Source organism: Nothobranchius furzeri, chromosome 6, assembly GCF_043380555.1.
Source record: "Nothobranchius furzeri strain GRZ-AD chromosome 6, NfurGRZ-RIMD1, whole genome shotgun sequence".
Taxonomy (NCBI): Eukaryota; Metazoa; Chordata; class Actinopteri; order Cyprinodontiformes; family Nothobranchiidae; genus Nothobranchius; species Nothobranchius furzeri.
The window spans coordinates 52927170-52943633 of record NC_091746.1 but is presented as its reverse complement, the minus strand read 5'-3'; the positions used below and the strand labels follow the sequence as shown (position 1 = coordinate 52943633).

Below are 16464 nucleotides of genomic sequence, written 5' to 3'. Positions count from 1 at the left end.
CAGTCCACTAGTCTTCCTGTGGCACTCTTCCTTTCCAATAAGGATTTCATTGTTTGTTTAGCTGTTTATGGATGTTCCAGGGAGAGTGAATATTATGTGTTCTCCATCCCTGGCTGCCGTTGCCGCCTGCTTTCCAGCAGCCACAGCAAAAGCCTCTCAAATCCCAGCTGGGACCGAAACCCCCCTATGCCCAAGATTTCCAAATCTCCAAATCACAAGTCTTCAATTTTTCTAATCGCTGTCCTTCAGCTTTCTCCTCTCTGCTTTCTGAACATTATCATCACTTTTATCTGGTGCACTAACCTCTCCATCCACCTTCTAGTGACGGATGCAAGGCTGTAGGTTCTATTGACTCTGCTGGAGCTCACACTTTATCAGCTCTTCCATTCCCTTCACCTGCCATCATCTGTCCCGCTGCTGCCAAGGCACTAAACCCGCTTGATGGATCACGCCACTCCCTTACAGAACCTCCATGTTCCCCCTGTTTTGCTCATTCATCTCTATACACCATACACAGATACAGAGGAGAGGGGAGGGGCCAAATCAAGAAAGATCACTTCTCTGGGTCATCGCTCTTACTTATGAGTTTGTCGCTGTCTCATTTGTTGAGTTTGTTTTTTTGGTTGGAAATTTGATTTTCACCATCGCTCTTCCTTCATCCTCTCCTGCCCTGTACCCCATCCACACCCCTTCCTTTCTTCCCCCCAAGGTTCACTGTATCAGCAGTCTTCTGAAGCTAAGGTCCAGAGTGATTTTGGAGACTCATGTGAGTTATTGTTTCATTTGATTTGTTTTTACATTATTTCTATTTCCATTTTCACAAGTGTTTCTGTTTCTAACCTTCATGTAAATTTACAGGTATGGTTTAGGACGATTATGAGCATGAGTGTGCTAATAGCTACATTTAGTAATAAAAAACACAAAACAAGAGCACGGTTTTACTTTTTCATTATTATTTACTAGGGCTGGGCAATAAATTGAAACTTTATCATTATCGAAATTTCTGTTTCTTAGAGAAAAAATTTCCCATGTCAATAAATTTGCTAATAAAAAAATGAAAAGATGTGTGTGGGTCGGCAACGTTCATGTCCCTTTAAGAAGCTGTAGCACCTTGGGTCACGTAAAAAAGTGATTCAACGTGATACACGTGGACAACTTTTGTTTCTGCACATACTTGTAGTTATCGTCCATTTATCGTTATCGAGGTGAAATCCTCAATTTGTCGTGATATTGATTTTAGGCCATGTCGCCCAGCCCTACCCTCTACTAAATGTAGCACTAACAGACCTTAAGACCGTGTACACATGTAGACAGGTAATGCCTTCAGAAGGCACCTAGGATCTTCTTGCTAGGTGGTGTGAACCCAAGTTTTGTCCTCGATGAGCAGGGCAGGATACAAAAGCCCGTCTACCTGTGTACATGGCCCAAGTCATGACTTCTTTTACTTTCTTTTGTTTCTTTTTATTCTCTATTAAACCTGCGAGCCTGCTTCCTGTTTGGTCATGTTGCCAATTCCTAACAACAGTCCTGCATCACCACTATAATAATAATAATAATAATAATAATAATAATAATAATAATAATAATAATAATAATACATTTAATTTAATTCAAGTCATCCAAAGTCGCCTTTATCTTCTTCCTTGTATTTAATCTGAGCCACTTTGCTTCACCACCTTACTCAGAAACAGCCTTTTCTGTTGTGGTTTGGGTTTCTTTGTTAGTTTCTTGCTCTTCTTGCAAAATAAAGAAAGAAATGAACAGAAAAAAGTCTAAAATGTAGGATTTTTTCCCACTATTTCAATAGAAATTTTAAATCTTGGATAACCTAACAAGGCCTAGGACTTTAATTAGCTTGTTTGGGCTGACCATTTTCTTTCTCTTTACCTTGATAGAAAAGTGGATGCAAGACATTTAGAGATTTAGAAATACCCAAAGAGCAGGAGAAATCTTTCAAAACAGGTTGCTGCATTTTTCAAAGTGCTGCAACATCTGCAGAAATATTACCAAATATGAACTTTCTTACATAACATTCAGCTGCAAAAGGTGCTGAATCACCTTCTGATCTGTTCAGGAGACCTGATGAAAAAGAAGAGGGGTTTTCTTTACATGGTTTGGTGACAAAGATAGCCTCATCTATGATTTGGGATTCCATATCTCAAGTAAAATATTTAAGGTGCGGAGCACTGAAAAAAAACTTTTTTTTTACAATTATTTCTGATTATTATCGGTCACTCAGTTTTTCATGCAGGCTGAACATGAAAATGGTCTCCTACACCTATCTCCTGCATTAGCTTCTGATAGAAAACTCTAGGATTAGAAAAGTCTGACCGCTCTACGTCAAGCGGATGCTTGGACTCGCCCACCATGACTCATGACGGGGAAGGCGGTTGTTGGTTTAGCATCCAGGAAACAGCAGAGAATGTCTCGGCTAGTAGAAGCTAACTGTTAGCATTAGCAACTCCACCACACAGTAGAACTCCTCCTGGCTTTTGGTATTTGTGGAGATTAAACATCAGTGTTGCAGAGCAAACAGACTCCGTAGTAGAGTTGTGTTGCTGTTAGCCAATCAGAGGCGAGGTATTCAAATATCAGGAGATAAAACTTCAGATGCTGCTGTGTTCTGCTACTGTGCTTCAGCAGACTCCGTCCTGATCCAGATCCCCCCCCCCCCCCACACACACACACACACACACACCTCTACCCTGGAGAACTGTTTGCAAGGCATTCATTCCTACTACAAACCACTGGAAATGTGATGAGTAAACGAGTGTTCCACACCTTTAACCCTCCCACTGCCTTATGGACTTTCCACGAGGAAAGTTGACCATTGAGCAGGGTTGATGGTTTATCCCTTGGGTCCATGTGGCAGGGGTGAGGAGTGAGCACCACCTCACCCCTGCCACGCGTACGTCAAGGGATAAACCAGCTATCCTGCTCAACGGTCAACTTTCCTTTCGGGGTCACCCACAAAGACAGTGGGAGGGTTAAAATAGTTTGCCTTCACTTTTATTTATTTAATGTTTTTACTTTTTATTTTAATTCTTTGTAGAAAAAACCATATTTCTGCTCAGCACACCAACAGAAAGTGTACCCAATGATGCACAAACGCCTAAACTCCTACAGATGGACTTGGAGCCCAACTCAACACCTCCCTGATAAACACGTGTAATAGGCCATGTTCTAAACAGCTAAAGTGCCTTAATCTCTGTGCTGCGTTCTGCATCCCTCCTTCCTTCAGTAAATCTCTTGGTCCCCTCAGAAAATGGAGTATTTAATAATCCATTTCATTTCCATTCCTTGTATTTTGCAATTTCTGACAATAGCTCATGTTCAAAGGGATGTATTAATCTAAGCGTTCCATTTTAATGCGTACACTTAGCAGGTTGCTGCATTTATCATCATAGCATGGATGGAAGATTGTTCGACTGGGGGGATATATGTTAAGTAACTGCAGGGAAGCTCAGCAGAGGGAGCGCAGTGAAATTACATTTTTAGACCTTCATCACGGGCTCCCTGCTCTGTTTTCTGTTTATGTCTCTGCTAGAGGAAAGATTAGAGGTCTAGCATACATTAGGATGCATTAGGAATATGATGCGTCAGGCTAGGCTGGATGTATGCTTCCTAAAGACTGTGAGAAACGAAATGTTTAATTAGATATTTGGGAAGAAATTCAATTCCCTGCTAGAGCTCTGTTTTCTGCTCCTGCAGTGAGTTAAAGGAAATGAAGGTGAGACTAAATTTCACTTTTAATCTTTAAGAACATGATATTTAATTGGTTTTGAGCTGCTGGATGCTGCTCAAGCCTTAATTTAGATCTCATTTAGAAATAAAGATTAAGTCAAAAGTGGATAAAAAGAATCGTGGAGAGCAACAGAGTGTGATTGAACTCGTGAATTTCACTTGTTTCTGATCCTCTCCTCTTGTGGTTTTGCTGCTTTGCTGAAGAAAACTCCAGAGTCCCGTCTGCGTTCCTGAGGCACACCAGGCTACTAGTCTGTCTTCAGAGTGCTGCTTACAGATTTATTGGTGACACTGCCATCTGCTGCAGATTCTGTGCAATTTACATAACTACTCATGTTTAAAACAGGAGTGTCCCTCTTTTTTAAAATGCCTTTGTTCTCTTGTAGCATTAATGCATTAGCGTGTCTTTGGTCTTGGGTTTTCGAACTAGCCTGTGACATGTGCACATGCGTGCAGCGCTCTGTCGAACAATGTGCAGACACACGCTCCTACAAGCCCCAAAGAAGCGTTTTCTTCCCCGTTCGTCAACTGGTGACACTGAAGGACGTTCTTTACCAAGGAGCACAGGGTTCAGGTCATCAGTCAGCAGCCAGTGAAATGCCTGATCAGTAATGAGCGCCTGTCCAGGTTTCCAGCAGTCGGATATTCATCCATGCCAAAGCAGCTAATCACGGAGGCTTCTCCAGCTGGAAAGTGGACAGAGACACTCTGGGAGGCAGACAGAGATGAAAGACAATTTGAGAAACCCAAGCTATGTCTAGATCTTATCTTCAGTGTGTAAGAACAAAGTCAGAGACAGACTCTGAACTCCAGCGCGGTAATTTGAAGATGAAATCCCCCTACATCTCTGTCTGCAGAGCTTTTGATCTTGCCGTCTGAGCCGGGATTGGTGTGTCAGTTTCATTGGAGCGGGCGTGTTTGTGAATGCCGTTCTATCAGACTTTGTCATCATTATCTTTAATTTCTTGTTAATTATCATAAATATGAGGCATATATGCTCACCAGCACATGTGCACTTACTCTTATGTTGTGTTTTAGAGTGTGATCAGTTATCCTGCCATGAATCATCCTCATCTGAGATGATTAAGGTCCCTGAAAGTATAAAAACGCAAATAATCTTTGTGCATTTACTCCCCCTGGATGATGGTTGTTAATATCCGGCGGAGTCTTAAACCAGGATATTAGTCTGCTGATAATGTCTTCTTCACAACTCTTGCATATTAAGAGAAAGTCCGACGGAAACTTGTCATCTAAGCAGAATTCTTCTTTTCTTATCTAACTCTACCTGTTTCTGTTTTGTCTCCTCCTTTTCTCGACCCCCTCCACCAGTGGCCCCCAGCACAGATGACGTAGCTCTCTATGTGGGTATTGTCATAGCCGTGATCATGTGCCTGGTTATCTCCGTCGTCGTGGCGCTCTTCGTCTACAGGAAGAACCATCGGGATTTCAACTCCGACATCATCGACTCCTCCGCCCTGAATGGAGGCTTCCAGCCAGTCAGCATCAAAACCGCCCGCAAAGGTGGGTTCAAGGAGCGGTTTGTGGCGTTGTCTGTGTTTCTCTGGACCTGCAGTCCTATAACATCTTAAGGTAGTGGATATTGTAAAACATGTAGATGAGAAAGTGTGTTTTCCCCTCCAAGTTCATCACATGCATAAAATGATCAAAGTTGGAGCACTTGAAGCAACATTTTCATTTTTATTCAGGATTAATTCTCAGCAAATTGGTTAAAATCTTCAGGCTTTTAGCGCCAGAATGTTGCATTTTCAATTTTAGCAGAAACCAGTGATTATTGGTGCCTTCACATTCCAAATACTCCCTTTCGTAATGAAATTCAGTTCAGAGCTTTGGCTTTTACATTCCAAAAACCCCCATTTTTATTTCTTTTCAGGTATTTCTTGGTGAATCTGTTGATTAAAAGGCCCTAAATGAACTTTTGAACATATTCATTAGCTTTCTAAGGGAAGAGAAGACCTTTTACAGCCAGAAAATGCAAAAGAATAATTTCTTTAAAAAAATAACTAGATGGCATTACATTATCTTCAAACACTTTTGATGTGATTCAGAATTTTATCATCTGTTTTTCAGTTGATTCACTTGACATTTGTCACCTATAAGGATGATTTTGTATAAACAGTAATGGTGTTATAATAGGAACCACACCGTTTGTTTTTATGAAGCAGGTTGCTCTAAAACCTGAGCTTTAGCTTAATGCTAAATGGACAAACTATAGATTTAATATTAGACGAGGTTCTTTTTGCTTCGGTCATGAAGGTGTTTCTAGTTACCTTTTGTTACATGTTTCGACCGCTGTCTGCAGTCTTCTTCAGAAGTTATCACAGGTGTTTGTGCGACACGTCTTCATCAGCTGTTCTTCTGGTGGGCGCGACCAACCCGGATCTGTCAGATCCGGGTTGGTCGCGCCCACCTCCGCTGGCTGGTCTTTGGAGAAGGGAATCCCAGGTGCGAAACAGCTGATAGGCCCCCTCGTCTCTGTTCATGTTCCAATGTTCCCGTTTCCTTATTTCTATTGCCTCCCTGACCCAACGTTTGGACCAGTTGTTCTCCATGTTGATAATTTTCCCTTGATCCCAGTCCATGATGTGGTTATTTTGTTTGCAATGATCTGAGATGGCTGACTTGAGGGTTTGCTCCTCTGCTTTTTTCTTTGTTGTCCTTGTGAGTCTTTCTGTTGTTTCCTTCTCACGTTCCTTCTGGTGCTCTTTTCTTCTGATGTCATATGTTCTGCCCGTTTCCCCTATGTGTGTTTTATTGCACGACATGCATGGTATTTTGTAGATTACATTGCATTTCTTGTCTGGTTCTATTTTGTCCTTGGGGTGTGCCAGTAGCTGTCTGAGTTTCATGTGAGGTTTGACGGTTGTGTTGATTTGCTGTATTTTCATGGCCCTTTGTATACGTTCTGTGACTCCCCGGATGTATGGAATTGTGATGGTGTCCGTGTGCGTGTGGTCTGGTCTTTGTTTTTGTTTTCTTTTTTGGTCTCCCTGTTTTTTTTTTCTTTGACTTGTTGTTTTCCTTTTTCTATGGCCCATTTTGGATACTGACAGAGGGTTAGTGCTTGTTTGATGTATTCTTCTTCCTGTTTGCGGTCTGTTTCATCTGTAATGAAGCTGGTCCGTTCGTATAATGTTCTGACTACTGATGGTTTGTGTGCCGTGGGGTGTTCAGATGTCCAAAGCAGATATTGGTCTGTATGCGAGGGTTTTCTGTATATTGTGATTTTTATGCTGTCGTCGTCTGTGCGGTGAATGTCCATGTCCAAAAATGCTATTGTTTTGTTTGTTTCCTCTTCATGTGTGAATTTTATGTTTCCCGTTTAATATTTAAAAAGAGGACATAATGAACATTGTAAAGGACTGCAGATTTTATGTTCTGTTTCCAAGCCAGAGGCTTTCTTCGGTGCAAGGCTGAGTGTCTGGCATTAGACTCAGCTGCAAAAGTTACTTGCAGATCTTGTGATAAAATTATGTGGTTTTCTAATATTTCTCAGGGTGCTTTTGGCTTGAAACTTTAAAATGTTGTATCTGCTGCATAAATCTGATTTCTTCTACCGTGACATTAGTCTGGACATTTAATTGTTTTGGACTTAAAGTGACTGTGTGTATTTTCCCAGGCGATAGGGGGAAGTACATGCCTAAATCATTGCAAGCATGCTGTATTTTTGTGTTCAAGTTAAGACCTTAACTACAGATGGCCATTAGGGTAAAAAATCCCTGGGAACACAACCTCCAGCAAAACAACAAACACATCAGACTCCCTTTCATCACTGGCAATGAGTGAATAGGTAAATGTGTTAAACAACGTTTAGGAATGATAGAAGTTTTGTAACCGCTTATTGCAAATCTGTAAATGCGTTTTGTCCTCACGGGCTCCTGTAGAAAGAAACATGGCGGCTGATATGGAGTCGCCCAGAGACCCACTCCCATGTATTTTAGACTAGGGATGTCCCGATCCGATCACATGATCGGAAATCGGCCCCGATCACGTGGTTTCAGACTCGATCGGGACTCGGGCTTTACTTCCCGATCCGGACTCGGATACTGGGTTCAAATTACAGGAGAGCAACTTGGTTCTCCTTAAAGGTTGTCAGGCTCCCACGATGCCCTTAACTTACACACCCAGAAGGAGCACAAAAAAGATCCAGTTTCTACCTACATCAGATTATTTATGTGGACTCAGTGTAGCGGGGATTCTTTTGAGCAGAACTCCAGCTGCATTCTGCACACGACCACAGTAACGTTTTCTAAGTTTCTAAGTGACGTCACCAAAAAATATATATCATTAACACACAGTCATTCGTGTCCGTTCATTTTCTCTCTGGTAAGTTCTGTCTGTATTTGAGCATGACGTGTGGACGCGCTCGCGCTGCAGCGCTCGTCACTGGCGCAGCCGATCAGCGCAGCGCACACTCTGCTTTTTCTGCGGTCAAAAGATCAATTTGATCTGCTAGTTAAAAAGTTACTTGCGAGGTGAAAAAGAAGGGAGCAGACAGGAGTTTTTCTGGAGGACTGGGAGATGCAGGAAGATCAGAGACAGACAGAACAGGAAGATAGGAAAATAAAAACCAAGAAAACAAAACAAAGTTCTTAAAAAATTAAATGTAGGTAGATTTATCTCACTACACGTTTGTACCTGTATAAAGCAATAATTTATCTGCATGTAGTATTTATATAGCTGACACAATTCAGATCATCTTCAAAACTCTCATGCCCAGGGATGTATCTAAGCATTTTGGGAGCCGAGGCAAAATAGACCCCTGCCAGGAATTTTAAGTTGAAGTGCCATCTGTTTTTATATTAGAATTTTTATATTTGCAATAAAGTCCAAAAGTGAAGAATTTATGTTATTTATTACTCGATTGTTCAAGCTACCTCACAGAAGTGATCTGTTGTTAAAAAGGTAATTAAATAAAAAAATAAGGAACATTCTGGAACAGTTTCTTCCTTTTCTTTCTTTTTTTAAATGTATCGAAAGTATCGGATTGGAACTCGGCATCAGCAGATTCTCAAAATCAAATGACTGACTCGGACTCGAGGGCAAAAAAACCTGATCGGGACATCCCTATTTTAGACCCGACTTTTATGGTTATATGTTACGAAGCCACCAATGTTTTTCGACAGACAGACAGACAGACAGACAGATTTTTGGTTATTTTTGTTGAGATAACAACAGGTAAATCCAGCTGTACCCTAACTAAAATACTCTTTCAACATGTCCTTCTAAAATGTTTGTGTTTCTCAAATGTGAGCTGAATGTGTTGGATGCATATTGCTTTTTACTGAAACAAAAAAGAAACAGCATGCAGTGCCTGGCCACAGGTTAATGCTTCCAGTCCCAGAGTTAGCACAAGGACCCATTTGGTGTGAAATTGTAAATGGCATGTATTTTTATAGCGCATTCTTAGGGTTCTACAACCCCCCAAAGTGCTTCACAACACAATCAGTCATCCATGCATTCACATACATTCACACGCTGGTGGGGATAAGCTACAATGTAGCTACAGCTGCCCTGGGGTGCACTGACAGAGGTGAGGCTGCTGAACACCGGTGCCACCGGTCCCTCTGACCACCACCAGCAGGCAAGGGGGGTTAAGTGTCTTGCCCAAGAACACAACAGCAGCATTCTCTAGTTGGAGCCGGGATCAAACCTACAACCTTCCGATTACTGAACAACCTGCTCCACCTCCTGAGCTACTGCTGTCCCAGTGCCACCCCAACCTTTTTGCTGGTCCTATCTGGGCCCTTCCAGCATGAAACCTAAAACTCTCTGCACAGTTTCCCTCAAGGACAGGAAGTCACCGGCTCAGTGGTAGAGTGACTGCCCTTAGACTGGGAGATCAGGGGGTTTAAATCCTGGTTGGGTCACACCAAAGACTTTTAAAAAATGCCTCCTAATACTTTCCACTTAACACTCAAACAGAAACAAGTAAACAATATTTAGTTGAAGCAAAAACGGAACAACACATCAGTTCCAGTTCCTCATGAAACATCTGGAGTCACTAACAGTAGCAGCAACCTGTTGGGGTTCCTCTGGGAGGACATGTGTTTGTGATGATGCTAATGCAGATGAGCTCTTTTGGCTGTAGAGGAGTGTGAAAGCTGGTGAGCGGGCAGCAGACAGCACGTTTATGTGAGGGCAGTAATATTAAAATTCAGTGTTGGAAGGTTTAAGGTAGAACCTGACCAGTTTCTATGCTGCACTTCCAGCTGGGATTTTAGAATGTGATGATGGAAGCAAAAACACAGGAACCAAAGAGGCGGCAAGAGGAGACAAATCAGCAAAAATGTGGTGTTTATACTTCCTAAGATGAAATTTACAAGAGGTGCAAGAGGTCTAAAGGGTAAATGCACAAAAACAGATGTTTAAAAGCAATTTATAGGTTACAGAGATTACCCCAGCTGAAACCCCCTTACAAAGGTAAGGGTTTGTTTTATCTCTAAATTTGATCATTTCAAGGTTTTTCTTAAATGCTCTAAGTTCATCGTCTGTTCCTGGCATGAGTTTTGGAGTTGACTTTAGGATTTTACTGCTTGTCTTTTAAAATTTGAGTGGTCTATCCCCTGCCAATATCAGCACTCTCCCAGGAGTCTCACAGCTTGAGATCCTCTGCAAAAGCCCTTCTGAAAGCTCAGCCAGTCTCTGAGGAAGGACCCGGCCTTTGGTGAAACTACATTTCTACAGTTTCTCACAAACTTGAGTTTTTCACTATTTTTTAGGACTAACTTGTATTGAAAACCCTTATTTTAGTAGCTAATTACTGAATAAATGACTGTTTTTTTATTTCATGTTCTTATATTTACTAAACGTTCCCGAGCACAGCCTCTGCTGCAGCTCACGGCTCCCCACGGGGATGGCTCAAATGCGGAGATGTAATTTGTGATGATGACTAACGGGACTTTAAGTTGTGTATATTATTGTACGTTCTTGTTTTTTGAAGTTTATAAACTCTAATGCTGTATAAATGTACGTATGTCAGTACAATGCAGTAGATTAGATACAATGAATCACAACACATTTAGATATGATGAAGCTATACAGCATGATGCAAACCTGTATGTGGGATCTGACACAAATATTTATCTTATTTAGGGATGTCCGATGTTATTGGCTGCAATATAAAGTCTATGTCTGTGTGGGGTGTTTACTCTTTTAATGACACAACCGTTAAGGTCCATGCTCATATTATACATCAAACTCTTCAGCGACATCTCCTTTCCGTCAAAATGCCAACATTTGTGTTTGTTGGGCACGACTGGCCCAACGGAAATTGAAGTAGTTGTCATATTTTGCACAGATGATGTTTAAAGTTTAAGTGTGAATGATACGAGACCTGTGATGTTTTCTGTGAGCTGGGCCACGCATGTGTAGATATTCGTTATTATTGGAATCGGAAAGTAAGAGTTAGACTAGATGCCACAAATCAGAAATCAGGTGAAAAGCTGACATCGAACATCTCTAATTATATTTTAAAAGACATTTTTAATTCATTGCTGTCCAGCAGTTTCCTTTACAAACACATCAGCCTTTTCAAAAAATGTTTTAATTCCTAAGTTTCAGATCACTTCAGACATTATCTGATCCACGTAAATGAAAAACTAGATATCAGAACTTTTGGAGCAAAAATCGATCAGTCCAACCTCCGAGAGCCACCTGACCACCCTGGTCCTGGAGGTTTTTCTTCTCAAACTCAACTGATTTTAATCAATGCGTGAAAACCCGCTTTCTGCAGAGCTTGATGATCTGCTAAAAAGCCAATTCAGCTATTGAATCAGGTGTGTTTGAGCAGGAGGATCATTAAAATCATGCAGGATTGGGGTCCTCCAGGACAAAGATTGGACTCCACTGCGATAGAGAAACATAACAAGCAAACTGGAGGTTTGAAAGAAATGAAGCGCCCTCTAGTGGCAGGTTGCAGTTTAAGATTTGGGTCCCACTCCCTCTCTGTACACTTGTTCTGACTGAAAGTGAAAAATACACCTCTGATATGTTGATTCACAGTTCTTAACTCGCCGATGTCATTTGCTGTTATGTTTAGATACATTGAGTTATTTAAAGCTTAAAGGAACACCATGATTGTGTGTGGGTGTGCAGACGAGACGTTCAGTCCTACATCCCGAGTGTTCAGACTCTGGTTCCAAAAATACGACATAGCAGCGCCTGTAAACGGAATATTTGGTCTTCTTTTCTGAGCAAAGGAAGAAGGCAGAGACACTGTGCATTTTTATCTACATCTTTAAGTTGCAAACATACTAAAACGCGGTAACCTTTTGCAACTCTTAACACATTGATGCAGTGATTTAAGCCAAACACAGCAGCTTTTGTGTAGGTGTGAGACTTAAAATACATGCATGTACCATAAACACCTTCAGAAAGACAATAGTCCCATTATACAACAATCCCGCTCTATCATTCGACAGCATTATTACAGTAATTAGAGTTTCAAACTTAACGATAGGTAACACTACCAATAAACTCCCACTACTTTGATATTTGAGCAACTTTTGTGTAATTTCTAAATACCTGGAGGCAGTTGAGAAGCTTAGAGCCACCAAGCTCCGCTCCACCTACTCAGTTAGACATTCATCTTCCAGCCCACCTGCAGAGAAAACTCAATCTTAGTGATGCCATCTGTTCCTCATGAATCACAGCTATAGCTTCCCTGACTGGCTGTTTCTTGCTGCTGTTAATATCAAAAGTTTAACTGTGTTTATTTTATTATCACTGGATTAATGTCTTGAGCATTGTTTTTCAGCTGATCTTCTAACAGCGCCCCCTGACCTGACCTCAGCAGCTGCTATGTACCGCGGTCCAGTCTACGCCCTCCATGACGTGGCTGACAAAATCCCCATGACCAACTCCCCCCTGCTGGACCCTCTCCCCAACCTGAAGATCAAGGTCTACAACTCCTCAGGATTAGTCACGCCGCAGGATGACCTGGGAGGGGAACTTTCCTCGAAGCTGTCACCCAAGCTGCCGCACTGCCTGCTGGACAACGGCGACAACACGATGGGTCGCCGCACGCAGACGCTGCTTCGCACGAGGGATCCATCCTGCACCGCTCTCGGCTCCTTCAGCTCACAGGGGGGGCACCTTATTGTTCCCAACTCAGGTAAATAAACAATGATGAGAAACTCTTTTCATTTTTATCATTTCATTAAATATCTTTTATATTAAAATGGGGCGAGGGCTAAATGCTGGCAGATTTTACAACTCCATTACAGTTAGCAGTATTTTAGACCTCCCTTCTTCACCAAATATTGTGGAAAAAAGAAATAAAAAAAAATGTTAGTTCTACACAAATGTATCCATTTGTGACATCACAATCGGGAACTTTTTGAAATGGCTTGTTTTAAGCACGCAATTCCTAAAAAGCCTGGCACAAAAAAACACTGACAGAAAATGGGTGGAAGGTTGTTTTTTTTTTCATGTTTGAATTGTTTATAGAGGAAGTCGAGACCCACATAACAGCACACAAAGATTCAAAAATAAACAAATCAAGAATGAACAAGAGTCTACTTCTAGACCTGCGGAAAAGGGACACACAATACAACAAGAGCAAACTATCACTGTGTCAGCCTGATGAGGAAATATAAAATTAACATTGTTTTACTGAACAATCACACGATAATAAATCACAGTGCATTTAGTGCCCACCACAGCCTTAAGACATGTTGAACGTGCCCAAGTCCATACTTATGAGAGCACCATGTGAGCACCTGTGTGTGCACACGCGCTTGTATATGTAAGGTTTCTCTATAGGAGTGTCCAATAGAGAGTGTGAGGGGCCACAGATCTGCCCCCTAAAGATGCATAGGAGATGGAGGGAGCTCCCAAGTCCCAGAGATCCAGGAGCTTCCTCAGAACACAGGAACTCCAGGGAGACTGCAACCAGAAAAGCCCCCGCCCCCTCTCGAGAGGCAAAGCATCCCACCACCCCAGACCCCAACCAGACGGCCAGCTCCCCTTCCTAGCCACCAGCCCCGGGAAGCCAAGCGAAAACAAGGAAACGTAAACATTTCTCTGTTGTCTAATTCAAAATGGGTTGACCTGAATGTTGCATCAGTTATTCATCGACATCCAGTGGGTACTTTCTGACAGTTTCTTTCAACGTTTTCCGATAGTTCATGGGTATTTAGCAAACAATACAGACAGATTCACCCTTTTTGCTTTTCAAAAGAGGGCAAGTAATAGAAAAATTGAAGAACATTAAATATAAAGAATATTCAGTCATTTGGATGACATTACTCAATAAGATTTGTTTTTTTTATGTCTTGGAAAAAGACTCTTTTTTAAATATCATATTCCATCCATTTGTTCAGTGACATGAGAACTGGATTACAAAGAATCTTTTTAAAATCTGAAACATGACACGTGTACAGTATTGTTGGTGTTCTACTTTCAGACCTTACTTCACTCCCTCTCCCAAAAACACACAAACACATGTGACTTTGAAGTGATGTGCTTGGCCATATGCAAGTTATCAGCGAAGCCCCTGCTCAGTGTGACAAGAGCTGATGGATACCTGAGGTGCCTGCACCAGAAGCGCTGAGGTGTTCTAGTTTCAGGCAGCTTACATTAGCCATGCTGTCTCCACTTCAAACACACACTCGCCGGAAGGATCACAACACAGATGAATGTTGACAGCCGTAGACAAACTAGCTGTGACATTCAGGGATGCACTTCTCACATTTCTGCAGTTTTTTTTCCTCGTCATTATTCTTTATGATACCTGTGAAAAGTCCTCAGCTGCTGCTGGTGCTTAGCCTCCTCATCGTGTCACACAAGCAAGAGGAGGAAACACTTGCGTGTCTGGGTAATGAAGTGTATTTGTGCAACTGCAGTTTGCATTTTAAAGTGTGTTTTACATTTGGTGTACAGGTTTCTCTGTGAGCTGAGCCGAGATTTTCTGTCACCTTATTTATTTATTTTTTGAAGAAGTAGTTCAGTACAAGGACGCGAGAAATCAATGAGTTATCTTAGAAACACCCCCCTCCTGAGAGAGAAGCGGTGATTGTGTGTATGCATGGGGGAATTTGGGGGATCGGATTCTAAAAGAGGGAGAGGGACTTCGTTTCAAATCAATCTGAGATGGAAAAATGTAAATCGCGTCTGCTGCGGTTTTAATAGGGATGCTCTGAAGAGAAGGGAGATCATTGATCCTGGAAAAAAAACATGCTGCATCATTTAATATCACGAGAGTGCAAAAATAAAATAATGCCGTGGAAAGTTGGAGCATGTATAAAAAGTAAAAAACAAACAAAAACAACATACTTTTTAACTGGATTGAATCTGTTAGGATGATCATTGTAGGTGTAAGTACAGAAGTTATACAGAAGTTGGACCATGTCTGCACTGCATTCAGTGTGAAACGGATTCCAAATCCTACCACACACACACACACACACGCACTCCTCCAGCTAACCTCTGCTGAAACAGGAGCGCCAGAGCTGTATTTTTTTGACAGAGAATGACTCATAAAGTCTACCAGAAACCACGGGATTTAAAAGAAAACAGGTGAATGAGAGTTTAGAGAAAGTAAAGGTTTTGTTCGTAGACTTTGTCCTGTGATGAGTTCAGACAGGCGTTTGAAGTGGACAACTCGCAGCTTCAGTAACACACCTGTTCATTAGTGCTTTCTGCTCATGTTCTCCTCAGGGGTCAGTCTGCTAATTCCAGCAGGGGCCATTCCCCAAGGCAGAGTCTATGAGATGTACGTGACTGTTCAGAGGAAGGACAACCTGAGGTACAGAGCCACATCAACACCCCAGAGCTGTCTGCTCCACCATGCCTCTCAAACACACACTCTCTGTGAACAGCTTGTGTGTAAATGTGAGTTGTTTTCTTCTTCTGCTCTTCCAGGCCGTCTTTGGATGATGGCCAAACTGTGCTGAGCCCCGTGGTGAGCTGTGGGCCCCCTGGGGCCCTGCTGACTCGGCCCGTCATCATCACCATGCACCACTGTGCAGTGTGCGACGGCCAGCAGGACTGGCTGATCCAGCTCAGGAGTCAGTCGCAGCAGAACCAGTGGGAGGTGAGGTGCTGTGCTGCAGCAGACTCTGGAGTTTGAACATGTTACACGTTGGTTACTCTAGATGACACAATTATGTAGATGGGAAACTGCTGCGAAAAATATGAACAGTAGCCTCCGCTCACAGATTTAGTCTAATTGTGTCATTTAATTGTTTTGCATTAGCAAACAATTTATAAAAAATGTTCAAACCAACCGGGCTCTATGTGAGAAAATAATGTCTCCACTTGTTTAATCATAATTAACTGTGACTAACAACTTTATTTGGAAAGCTGTGCTACTGAGCTTTGAAAGAAAAGCGTCTGGACTTCTTTGAGTTGCTTGAAGACGTTTCACCTCTCATTCGAGAGGCTTCTTCAGTTCTAAGGTCAAATGGTGGAGAGTCCCAGATTTAAACCCCGTGGGAGTTTCCCCCCGAAGAGGGAACAAAAGACCCCCTGATGATCTTCTACATAAACACATGAGCCAAGGTGTGAGGGTGGGTGTGGGTCCTATTCAGCCAGAGTTTCGGGTGAGCTCATTGTGAAACCTGGCCCCACCCTATCATGTGAATTCCTGAGGTCAGATGGCCCAGGACATGCGTGGGCGTTGAGGCATCTGGGAAGGGATCTCAAAACTGGATTATAGATGGCAGACAGTTGGTGTCGTAAACCACCGCCTCTGTTCAA

The 16464-nt window shown here is 42.1% G+C and overlaps 1 protein-coding gene across 3 annotated transcripts in view; it reads left to right on the top strand.

The window, feature by feature from the left end:
- Positions 1-16464, top strand: part of unc5cb (unc-5 netrin receptor Cb) — a 166939-nt gene that overhangs the window by 133551 nt on the left and 16924 nt on the right. For 2 of the 3 annotated variants that reach the window (XM_015941966.3, XM_015941957.3), the window contains 4 exons: positions 5074-5265; positions 12521-12877; positions 15424-15511; positions 15628-15799. In XM_015941966.3, the coding sequence (XP_015797452.1) occupies positions 5074-5265; positions 12521-12877; positions 15424-15511; positions 15628-15799 (809 nt within the window). Of the gene's footprint in view, positions 1-709; positions 767-5073; positions 5266-12520; positions 12878-15423; positions 15512-15627; positions 15800-16464 lie in introns of all 3 variants that reach the window. The other variant, XM_015941952.3, reaches the window with a different exon arrangement.